The 11946-nt window shown below is 46.7% G+C and overlaps 4 protein-coding genes across 4 annotated transcripts; 2 read left to right on the forward strand and 2 right to left on the reverse strand.

The window, feature by feature from the left end:
- Positions 1-15: 15 nt before the first annotated feature.
- Positions 16-2587, forward strand: F4813DRAFT_350179 (glucose-inhibited division protein A subfamily). Its single transcript, XM_049242272.1, has 2 exons — positions 16-222; positions 283-2587. Exons 1-2 carry the CDS (start codon positions 107-109, stop codon positions 2276-2278), a joined length of 2112 nt encoding a protein of 703 aa, XP_049102480.1. The 5' UTR covers positions 16-106; the 3' UTR covers positions 2279-2587.
- A 2314-nt stretch (positions 2588-4901) lies between these two features.
- On the reverse strand, positions 4902-6275 carry F4813DRAFT_350181 (uncharacterized protein). The gene is made up of 2 exons (XM_049242273.1): positions 5870-6275; positions 4902-5812 (listed from the first exon to the last, which is right to left on the reverse strand). Exon 2 carries the CDS (start codon positions 5611-5613, stop codon positions 5110-5112), a length of 504 nt encoding a protein of 167 aa, XP_049102481.1. The 5' UTR covers positions 5614-5812; positions 5870-6275; the 3' UTR covers positions 4902-5109.
- A 149-nt stretch (positions 6276-6424) lies between these two features.
- F4813DRAFT_350184 (Sec1-like protein) lies at positions 6425-8921 on the reverse strand. Its single transcript, XM_049242274.1, has 2 exons — positions 7619-8921; positions 6425-7565 (listed from the first exon to the last, which is right to left on the reverse strand). The coding sequence occupies exons 1-2, from the start codon at positions 8756-8758 to the stop codon at positions 6927-6929; spliced, it is 1779 nt and encodes a 592-aa protein (XP_049102482.1). The 5' UTR covers positions 8759-8921; the 3' UTR covers positions 6425-6926.
- A 253-nt stretch (positions 8922-9174) lies between these two features.
- On the forward strand, positions 9175-11125 carry F4813DRAFT_350185 (uncharacterized protein). The gene is made up of 2 exons (XM_049242275.1): positions 9175-9297; positions 9378-11125. Exons 1-2 carry the CDS (start codon positions 9254-9256, stop codon positions 10648-10650), a joined length of 1317 nt encoding a protein of 438 aa, XP_049102483.1. The 5' UTR covers positions 9175-9253; the 3' UTR covers positions 10651-11125.
- The last annotated feature ends 821 nt before the right edge of the window (positions 11126-11946 follow it).

The raw sequence follows: 11946 nt of genomic DNA on the forward strand, positions 1-11946 counted from the left end.
CTTATCGCCATTTCTTATCGAGAAATTTTGAGTTCGAAGACGACGACGTGAAAGTGCAAAATTCACAAATTAAATTCGCTACTTAGCATATCGTATTATTACGAGTATGAGAAAAGCTTGGAGGCCCCGGGGCTTAAGCCGGCCCAATAGCGCGATCCGAAGACCTTTAGCCTCATTAGGTCTTCATCGGAGTAACTTTGCCACTGTCGCTCAGGACACGAGGTTTGTATATGAAGCCATTTTTGCATATGTAGATGAATGTAAGCTAATTTGATGTTTCAGACCATTTGACGTTGTAGTAGTCGGTGGAGGTCATGCTGGAACGGAGGCATGCGCTGCTGCTGCTCGAAGTGGCGCGCGAACAGCTCTGGTTACACCTAAACTTGACAACCTCGGCGTCTGCTCGTGTAATCCCAGTTTTGGCGGAATCGGAAAGGGAACGATAATACGCGAGGTCGATGCGCTGGATGGAGTTTCGGGACGTATCATCGATAAAGCTGGCGTCCAGTTCAAAGTCCTGAACCGGAAGAAAGGCCCGGCCGTGTGGGGACCACGAGCTCAGATTGACCGGGCGCTGTATAAAAAGCACATGCGTGAAGAGCTCCAGTCGTATCCGAACCTATCTATCATAACAGGAAGTGTATCAGATATTGTTCTGGGCGAAAGCGCAGAGCCTACCAGCGGTTCGCCCAAGAGCAAAATTACCGGCGTGCGCCTCGAGTCTGGCGAGGTGTTACCTACCAATGCCGTTGTTATTACCACCGGAACTTTCCTGGGTGGCGAAATACATATCGGGCTGGATGTCTACCCATCGGGGCGGATGGGCGAAAAGGCTACGTTTGGTCTTAGTAAATCCCTAAGAGATGCCGGTTTTAAGCTTGGTAGATTAAAGACCGGTACACCTCCCCGTTTACATAAAGGGAGTATCAATTTCGATGTTTTAGAAGAACAGCGAGGAGATAATCCACCGGAACCGTTCAGCTACCTTGATGACAGAGTATCTGTACAGGAACAGCTCCTCTGCTGGGCTACCTACACAAATGACAAATCACACGACATCGCACGCGCTAACTTGGACAAGACGGTTCATATCCGTGAGACGGTGAGGGGTCCACGGTATTGTCCGTCGCTGGAGTCCAAGGTTATTAAATTTGGCCATAAAGAGAGGCATATTGTCTGGTTAGAACCGGAGGGCTTCAACAATGATACTATCTACCCAAATGGTCTGTCCATGACGATCCCCGCCGAGGCACAGGAACAACTACTACGCACGATCCACGGACTTGAAAATGTTCAGATGACTCAGGCTGGCTACGGTGTCGAGTATGATTACGTAGACCCGCGCGGTCTCAGGTCGACTCTCGAAACCAAGGCTATCTCAGGTCTCTTTCTCGCTGGTCAAATCAACGGCACTACGGGCTACGAGGAGGCTGCCGGCCAGGGCGTCATCGCGGGTATTAATGCGGGGCGCACAGCTCAGGGGTTGGAACCGGTCTCAATTACGCGCGCCGACGGGTACATCGGCATCATGATTGATGATTTAATCACCAAAGGTGTATCGGAGCCGTACCGCATGTTCACTAGCCGCAGCGAGTACCGCATGAGCACGCGCGCCGACAATGCGGATCTCCGGCTTACAGCCAAGGGCCGCGAGTGGGGCGTCGTAACGGATATCCGATGGTCCCGGCACACGGACGAGAAAGCGCAGATAGACGACCTGACCCGCGCTCTGGAACAATACACGCTTACCGCACCAGCATGGAACGCAGCCGGTTTCGCTAACCGCAACGATAGCAGGAAGCGCAATGCGCTAGATATCCTATGCCTTCCGGGCGTTTCGATCGGGGATCTTACAGCACAAGTTCCGGAGATTCTACGGCATAGCGAGCGAGTCCGCACGCGCGTCGAGATCGAGGCGCGGTATGCCCCGTACGTCCATATACAAGCGGCTGAGCGTGCGGCGTTCTTGCGCGACGAAGGCGTTCGGTTACCGGCGGATTTGGACTACGACTCTGTGGCGGGGTTAAGCACGCATGAGAAAGCGGCATTGAACGAAGCAAAGCCCGAGAGCGTCGGTCAGGCTAGGCGGATTGAGGGCATGACGCCTGCAGGCTGTGTGCGGCTGCTTGCTTTTGCGCAGAAGAGACAGGAGTTTGCGTATGCGAGTAGCGGTGTAGTTGCGGATGAGGGTGTGGTGGAGGCGGCGGTGGCGGATATGGCGCCACTAGGGGGCGAAGTCGATACTCTGGATGCTGAGGCCCGGAGGGGGGAACTGTAAACCGGGGGATTGAGGCATGTATATGTGTATATGGGCTGTACTTATACTAAGCGACGCATAATAAGGGCGTTGGGGTTAGAAATATTAGCATTGTACATATCACTTGATTTATCTAGAAGTCTACTCATTTTAGGTAGAGCCTTGGTAAGCACTTAAGACCCTATCTACCCAGGCATCATCTGAACCCATGGAGTATATATCCCCATTACATCCCGCAAAGCTCGCCGAATAACCGACGTGGTCAGTTGGTACCTAACGCGAACACTCGCGCTGTGCTATCTAAAACTTGTATTGCTTATTTCTATCAGGTATCTATATAAGTTAGTTATGAAATACAAAAGACAGTTTGTATATTGAGCGAGCGGATGGATTATGTGGGTGTGAACAGTTTTGGGGCCTTTTGCTATTATAAGTTTTGCCTTGAACTCATATCTCCCTTCGTCTGGGTATGTCTGGCTTGTTATCTACTACCCCCGGTATTTCTTTCGATATAACTTCTTGTTGGCTTGCTGCGGGATATTCAAAATACCTTGCCTCGGAGGTGGGATATGAATAGTGGCTTGGGCCAAAACAGAGTTGACGGCAATCGCTTGTTGGATCGTGTTATTATCCCCGTATATGTTTGTGATGTTTCTCGTGCTCTCCGAGGTCTTCTCTCTAAGGAGTAGGATTTGTGGGAGAACAAGGATTGAACGGAAATCAATATCGATCTCTTCATCTCCTATATGAATAGAACTGATGCCACTAACTATGACAAGTAGAACAATAATCACTCTAGTCCGTAACTTTTTTGGAAACATTTTTTTATTTATTTAAGATAGACGCGACACCTGGCAATGAATATAATTGCGTATAGGGTTGGACCGAGGAACTTCGTTGTAGCGATTCGGCTATGAGGGGGTTGCCTTTGCCGTTGTTGATCTGTCAACAGTGCATTTTGAGAACAAGTAATGTATATTGGTAAAGAACGACTCCTCGGACTTTTTAACAAGATAGCTGGCATTCTTCCTGGTAAAGAGTCAGATAATAGAATGGTATGTTCAATCTCCTAGATGGTGGTTGTAGAACTTATGCGGTGTGCCAAGGTGAAGAAGGTGAAGGTACCTGTAGTGCAACACGAGCCAATTTCCTAGGGGGCAAAATGACGATACACGTGTAAAGACGAAGGTGAGGTTTATGTATGAAGGATCAACTTCCATAACCTGCGCCGTATAATGATAGAATGGGCATGGGGTGGCAAAGCTGAGTTACCTAGGTCATGCACTGCCCCGAATGTAAGTCACCGAATGCATTACCTGGTGTTTCAATTAGGCCTACATTCAGTAGGCGATCTTTATCTCTGAAAGTGAGGCTATATACTCCTAGGTACTGAAAAACTTCCATAGCTCGGTGTAGAGCCTATGGTCTAGCGCCCCCATGGTAATCTGCATGGTTTTGTTCCCATCCCCTAACGGCTTGGTCTCGTAAAAGGTCAGGATCTGAAATTTTTCAAGAAGTTGACGAAAGTCATCCGCGATCGTGTCTAGGAAGAAAACGGCTCCTCCTTTATAGCGCTCATGAAGCTATTTCTCGGGTTCCTCAGTAAGGAATGAGCAATTTTGGCCGCTACATCGCCTATTCCTACATTATTCCCTCCTTTGTGGTGGGTGCCGAAAAAGGCAATACCAAATGTGGATTTTCCAATCATTTCATAAGTCTTATCGATACTTGAATGGACGAGAGCCTGGCCATAGTTAGAAAAGATAAAAACCGAGAGAAACCTCAAGTTATTTAAACCAGATCTTCTCTTTGCATATCTTCGTCAACATAACTTACACGCTTCACGATGATGCCGCCCAGGCTATGACATAACATATAAACATCAACGGGCGATCATTGTCCATCTATTCTTAATAAGCTATTTGAAATCATCAGGTGGGAGATCATACTCACAACTCGGGCTGCTTTTAGCTGGTTCAGAAGATTCTCGGCTTGTTCCCTTACTCCTGCGGCCGCTGTTTGAATTGCCACCTGCGTGTCATCTATTCAAGGGCCTCGGGTGTGTGATAAGCTTATGTGAATAATTAATCAAGATGCCACTACAGTGTCTTATACGTCTTCATATATGGAGAAAATGTTCCATCAGAGCCTCATTCCAAGTTTTGACGAGGCTCCCTGTAGTAGTAGATCGGGACCCATTCAGCCATTTTTCGCTTCTTGTAGTTGAAATTACTTAAAGACGGCCAAAATTGAAAAGCTAAGTAACTGACTTTACAACCCTATCATGAATCACTTCCCCAGTCACAGATATACCTATATCACTTTACTGAGAAAATTAGTCGTAAGTGCTTTGCCCTATTTTATATTCTGTCAAGCATTATAACCTAGCACTATTTCCTAGTCCATCTCTCTAACAACGAAAATGGACTCTCAGCAGCACGGGCCGCCACCCCCCATATCGCGAAAATTCAGGAGCCTTGGGGAATAAAGCCAACAATCGCGGAAACAATAACAAGACGGCCCAAGCTGGTGAAAGTCACTCGGCTCTAAACGAAGGGGATGGGAATACGACAGGCCAAGCCGATGGTGGTAGACACTGGGGCCTGAATAGAGGGAATCAGAATCAAATTTGGCAACTTTCGAGTATTTCAACGATTGTTATTGCTCTTGCTGCTTTGTTTGTGGCACAAGTAATCTCGTCTTGAGTCTCTCGCTACTTCACCTCTTGAAGAAGAAACTATTGAAATATTGAGATCAGGTCGTGGCCAGACGACCTTGGTATATACGTTTCGTGGGCCAATTCAAACAGACTGAAATTGTATGCCATCTATCAGCTTGATAAATTTACCATTCTACCACATCTGACCACAGGCACTACTCGCCCACTTCTTTGCCAAACCCCACGCCCATGCCCATGAATCTACCCACCCCTGAATTTCCTGAATATTTCCTTCCTCGAAATGTTTCCCTCTGGAATTGGTCTCGCTATTATGCATGTGGCCAAGACCAAGCAGAGTAGATGAGTATCGGTCACGGCTGACATCGCTGTTGTTGCCCCTACCACATTGCAGTGTCAGGTCTTGGTTTCCGTCGATCTTGGTAATGTTTTCCATCCCGAACTGAACTGTTCCATTTCCATCCACTTTAACTTCACTGTCCTCACCCGAACCCTGCTGGGCGGTTTTATTAAAGTCCCCGTCGATATGACTCCTGTTCTTCTTCCTCATCCCTAGAATTCCTCCAATTTGGAACGATGCATTACCATTGCCATTATTTATGGCTTCGTGCCCCTCAGTCTTCGACCATTTGCGATAATAATCGATAACCTCTTCGAAGCTACTATAACCCAATGCCATGGCGCTTTCAGTTTGACTTTGTATAATTGCGAGTAAGCCTTAACTGTATAACAACCTAGTCTATTGTTGGTCAACCTGAATGTAACCTAGGAATCATGATGATACCTATCTCCCGAGAATTATCCGAATTTGGTGGCTGTTATTACCAAGACGTTTTCTGTATTGTATTTCGTATATGAATCTCTCGTCGTAAGCCCTGCTGTTTTGATGAGGGTGGTTATAAGGAAGCATTTCGCAGATACTTAAACATACTAACCTAGGTTAAAGCTTTATAGATTAGTCGCACTTAATAGTGTGTGTGTAGAAACAGGCAGCATCTATGTATTGGCGGGCTGCCTCAGTTGCCCATCTATCATGCTAGGTAATTATATGTTAGTTCGCGCAACGGTGCACGAGCCATTACGCCCGCTAGGTAGTATTGTATAAGTCGTGTTAGGTACATAGGACTCGGTCCCGGTCAAATCCAATTTTGGGAGATGAACGACAACGTTAACCATCTACGCCATGCCATTTGTCCACTCGAGACGCTCACCGGGGTCTCGGTGAGCCTCATCAAGAAAACGATCCGGATAGCATAATACAGCTGTACTTAGAAAGTAAGTGGCCTTATTTTAGTACTAACTTATATTATTATCATTCCCCAATTCTTCGTAGAACCTCAGTTCTCGCGCGCATAACAAGAATACCTACCACAGCCATGTTGTAATGTTACTTCAGCCTTATTGCCTACGTCTTACTAATGTGACAAATTCTCCTATGGTCTTCTTAAGGTAGTTCCTTGCGATACTATATTGCAGAACGAAATAGCGCCCTCCTAAACGCTATCATTTAATAGGTATATACTAACACCTTACATGCATCGACGTTCACAAACAAACAATTATATTGCAATAGGCCTATCACATCTGAAGTTCTAACAGGCTGGATTATTACAGGTAACTCAAGATGCGTAGATCAGAACCCACCGTTGGCTGGGACATTTGTTTGGAATTAACCCATCTGGAGATAAGATGGTGGTTCATTACAAAATGCCCGGTTAGCTTCCAGGAATTAGGCGCCAGCATCCAGTGTTCCAATAACGAATAGCATTCGCTTGCTGTGTGATAAATCGTCTAGCACAGTACCACACACACACACCCTGACGCCTTTGGGTTCATGCCAAGCCTTGTTCTACCGCATGAACATGCATCCCAAATGCGGGCTGTCCACAATGCACCATTAATCATGACATGTGACTTCGCCCAAATAGCCTGCAGAGCCCCAAAGTCTCTAAATGGGAAGAATCTTCATATTAACATAGGTAATTGGCCTATCTACCTTCTCCCAAGCTCCTTCCTCAACCTCCCCGCGGTTGTAGTCGGCGGCGGCTCCGGCCACGAGGACACTGCATCATCGACCTCCTCAAGGAACGTAGCTGCGTTATGGATATTAGTCCCACCCAAGACGACTCTGATGCCAGGCGACGAAGCGTTGATGCTGGCGACCGTCTTGGCCTCCTCGTACGTCGCCCCACCAATCACGAACACTATGATATCCTGGGGTTTATCCCGCGTCGTGCCGCCACCCTCTACAAACGGGTACTGCTGCTCGCGAAGCCGGCCCTTAATTAGATTTTGGAGCGTTGTCTCTAAGTGCGGCGAGTGCTGCGTGTACACGTTCTCGACGCCCTTTAACCCCTTTATGGCCCGTGCGCCCGAGAAGATACCCCCCGACTCGAAGATATCCGCGATGCCGCCGGCTGCCTGGGACTGCTGTAGGGAGTGGCGGTAGATTAGTAACTTCGCTACCATGTCTGCCTGTCGCGCAGGTACACCACCGGCCGCCGTCAATAAGTCTACTAGCATAGCCAGCGAATTTGATGGGTGCTTTTCATATCGTAGGGCATACAGCGCCACGAGTCCGACCTTGTTCTCGGGAGTTACGGACGGGGACTGTATTAACTTCTGGACATTCTATACAAAGTTAACTCATTATGTCTGTCTGTTAAGGAATTAGGTTACAATACCCGTAAGTCGGTAGCGTGATTGTCATTACAAGCCAAGCTTTGCTCGACCTCGCTGACCTCGAGCAAATTCTCGGCGCCCACTCTCCGACTAAGTTCCGAAACCAAGGTAACATGCTTGCTAACGTTTCCGGAAAGTTTCCTGAATTCTGGGTATTCCTCGATGAATCGTTTCATATCTGTGATTGACTCGATGTTGGCGTTGTTCTTCGTCTTAGACTGGTACTGCTCCACGTAATCTTTGATGTTCCCGCCGAGGTCACCAAAATTCAAGTACATATTCTTCTTGAAGAACGGATCTTGGTCTTGCGATAGTACTATCTCTTTAAGTTCTGGACGGACATCTGGAACCTCGTCCAGGTTAACCCGTCCGTTGTGAATCCCGAGCAGCTGATGTACCATGGCCTGGTATGTCCATTGATTGAGTAGTGGCGTAGCGGGATCCTCTCTCCGATCTAGAATAAGAAGTATGGGCGGTGTGTCTACTTTTCTAAAATCAAATAATTGCTCCTCCTGAGTAATATGATATCTCACTTCGGTAGCTAGTTTCTTAGCCAGCAAGCTATTCCTCTCATACCGGATGAGTGGTTTCTTCTTAAGCGACAGCAGGATAGCCATCAATCCATCGGTAGTCCGCTGCAGCGAATCAGGGTTCCATAAATCCGGATTGCCGCTCCATATTCTCTGCTGTGGTAAGGTAAGATTGAATGAAAAGAGGTCTGGGTTGATAACGAGGTAATCGGCAAAGTGCTCTTGAACCTGCTTGACGACCTCATGATCATCCGCTTCGGCCAATCTTTCTAATGACGACTTCTTCACAACGTTGCTGAAATACAAGTAGTATTCGCCGTACTTGGGGTCTCGTAGCTCATCAATTAGAAATTGGATGGAATCTGGAGATGGCCGGACAAAGCACAGACATCTCAGATGTCGCATCTTCTCTCGATTCTGGTTATCAAGTCGATCGGTAAGATAGACTTCGTGGTTGAGTAGAGACGATTGTGTGATGGCAGTAGATACGATTGGCACTGTGTCCTTATCTAATAAGAGTATCTTCATCTTTGCGGATGGAGTCCCCGATGCGCTGTCCCCGGCCGACACCATCTTAGAGATGTAGCCAGAGACGGCTTGAACAACATCCATCTTGGTCGGCTCCGCAAGATGTTGCAATAGAAAGTATTCCTGAATCTAGGCTTGTAGCAAAAGTGATTTCAAATAAGAATCAGATTTGCTTGTTCATCAGTAAATGAATATAGTTGCAAGATCGCAAGGTTTCTACTTGTCGCTTATAAGTTGTTGGTGGACGAATTAAAGGGAGGTTTAAGCTCATGCGGCTTAGAGAATAGATCGTCATTATAGCAGGGGTCTACTAGTGTACTATGTATGTGCGTTGCAAATGCTAAATGACGTTAACGTATCTAGTACTTGATTCCACCTATATATGCTTAGTAAGTTGGGGTAGCGAGTACCTTGCCGATAAGATAAAGACTCAAGCTTATGCAGGACAGCTCTGAAAGTTGTTAGATTAGAAAAGTTTAAAGCTTCCATCTTCCCGCTTCCCGCTTGAATCTCACTATTGCTTCATTTTTAGATTGTTCAAGGTTTTTGGAAGTTTCGCTCTAGATGTCATAAGCTAAGATGGCTGCGGCTACGGACGTGTGTCCGATGAAGCCTGAACCGACGTAGGTGAATTTATTGATTCCCGCTCATTGTTTATATTAGTTATATAATATGATAGTCTAACTTCATCACCTGGAAATAGCTTGTCGTTCACCCAAGGGCTCATCGTCGGCCAAATCTCCGTCGTACTCCTCCTAGCCGCATTTATAAAATTCTTTATATTCGGAGAAGCTCCATCGGCCGAAATAACGGCCTCTATGCGAGCTGCTGAACGTCGATCCCGTACCCTCGCCCACCGACAATCCATTCTTACTCTACGATCGACAACACCAACCGCGGCGAGGCCATCCCTACCGCCAACGCTGAATAAGAAGAAATCGAGTATACTCCGGAGCCCGCCTACGCTTACGATAGGTTCCATATTAAACAAGACGTATTACAACGTCGATAGCCACCAACCTGAGTCGTTGGATTGGTTTAATGTCCTTATCGCTCAAACAATCGCCCAGTTCCGCAGCGATGCCCAGCAGGACGACGCGATACTTACCTCCCTCACCAAAGCCCTCAACGGCACCTCGCGCCCAAGCTTTCTTGACGAGATCAAGGTCACCGAGTTGACTCTAGGCGAAGACTTTCCCATCTTTAGTAATTGCCGCATCATACCTGTAGACGAAGATGGTTTAAGTTTAAACACGGGCCCCAACGGGGAGAAGCGTTTCGATGCCAACAGTTCTCGGGCGAAGCGTGAAGGGTCGCGGCTGCAGGCCCGGATGGATGTCGATCTCAGCGATATGATTACACTGGCACTCGAGACCAAGATCCTTCTCAACTACCCAAAGCGGCTGACAGCTGTATTGCCTGTCGCTCTCGCCGTCAGCGTTGTGCGCTTTAGCGGCACCTTAAGCATCTCTTTCATTCCGTCAAACCCTTCGCAGTCAACTCCAACTATGATGGCATTCAGCTTCCTCGACGACTACCGCCTTGATTTCTCTGTGCGTAGCCTCGTAGGTAGCCGGTCGCGACTACAGGATGTTCCTAAGATTGCCCAGCTCGTCGAGTCCCGCTTACACCGCTGGTTCGACGAGCGTGCAGTCGAGCCCCGCTTCCAGGAGATTGCGTTACCTAGCCTCTGGCCGCGCAAAAAGAACACGCGTGGCGGTGACGACCCTCTAGAGGGAGTCTCGACGGCATCAAGCAGCATGAGCAAGGGCAAGGGCCGTGAAGCTGCTAAGGATGTCAGAGAGGAAGCCTTTAAGGAAGTTCAGGCCGAGGCCGCGGCAGGGCAGAGACGTGAGCTGAGCCCACCTGATAATCTAAGATACCGACGAGCTAGAGGTCGGGACGATGCCTCTAGTACGGGGGGATTTAGCATGCCGGGAAGTTTACCAGGAATGACACTTGATCTACCAACTTGAGCCCAGTTAATCTTGCTGTCACGGTTATAAAATCGACAACATAGTTGAGATATCGTACCGAACATCAGGGCTCCACGTAAACGACACTGGGCCATGAGCTCGTGAGAGGATGAGGCGACAGTGCCCCACAACCAAGACATTACGGTCAGATTGCAGCTATTCACTCCTTTGTCGCCTAGCAGGGCTGTCACCAAGTGCTGGGTAAACATTTCCCTGCGTGACCACTAGGAGGGGCGAGGCGAGGAGGCCGCTCGAGTTATGTAAGCTTTTAGGAAGCATCTTGTATGATCTATCCATGTATAAAATGTAGAGAATGCGGGTTCAATCCCATAATAGCTAGTTAGCCAGTAGCACTATATATATCCCGTAAGCTACCCAATAGGTAGCTATACGTGCTGTGTTAGATTGGTCGTTGCCAGATAGAGAGGCAATAATATCACAATGTATACCAAATATAATATATCTGAAGATACACCAAGCTTTTACAGTACCTTTGAACTTGTGTGATAAATATTTGAACGTGAGTAGCACACTATATACTTAGAAGACTTTTATACATTTTATACATTTTATATTATGTTTAACCCTGACATACATCTATGCAAATCTTCCCAGAGAGATTCCTAGAGAGATTCGACAACAAAATAAATACTACCTACTTCATAGACAAACTACCACCTACTCAGTTTATATCCTTAACTATACCTACAGAGACTTGGACGTAGGATATAACAACTTTGATCCATATTGATATAAGGTATAATATATAATATATAAAGGTACGTAAGTGATTTGAATATTTAAACATACGACGTTGATATAATACGGGCTATGCTAAACTTACGAGAAGGACTACACCACCTCATATCATTTTCCGACTGCTACCTTCTTTGTACTTTTTATTGGCCAGTTATGATAATAAGTCTCATAATTGAAGTCTGTAAATGCTCAATGTTACATATATAAGATACAGAGCTGTAAATCTCATTGTAATCAACTTTAGAAACTATCAACTAGAAATACTTATCAATGCCTGAAACGATCACGCCTTACCTGGGCTGAAAATGGATAGGTTGCTTTATAAGCAAATTTATTACCGATTTTGATATTCGAAAAAGAGTTGCAGGGTTAGAGGTTGGGTAGGGAGACTTCAAATTAGTTATCACATAGCCCAGCTAGTAATCTGTGTATAGATTTGGTAGTATTGCCTTTTGTATATCATTACATGCATAGATACCCATTTACTTATGACCAGTTATATACCACCAATTACCAAACCTAGTAAACTGGGTGATT

This window comes from Daldinia decipiens (genome assembly GCF_022478715.1).
Source record: "Daldinia decipiens strain CBS 113046 unplaced genomic scaffold F4813scaffold_6, whole genome shotgun sequence".
NCBI classification, from domain to species: Eukaryota; Fungi; Ascomycota; class Sordariomycetes; order Xylariales; family Hypoxylaceae; genus Daldinia; species Daldinia decipiens.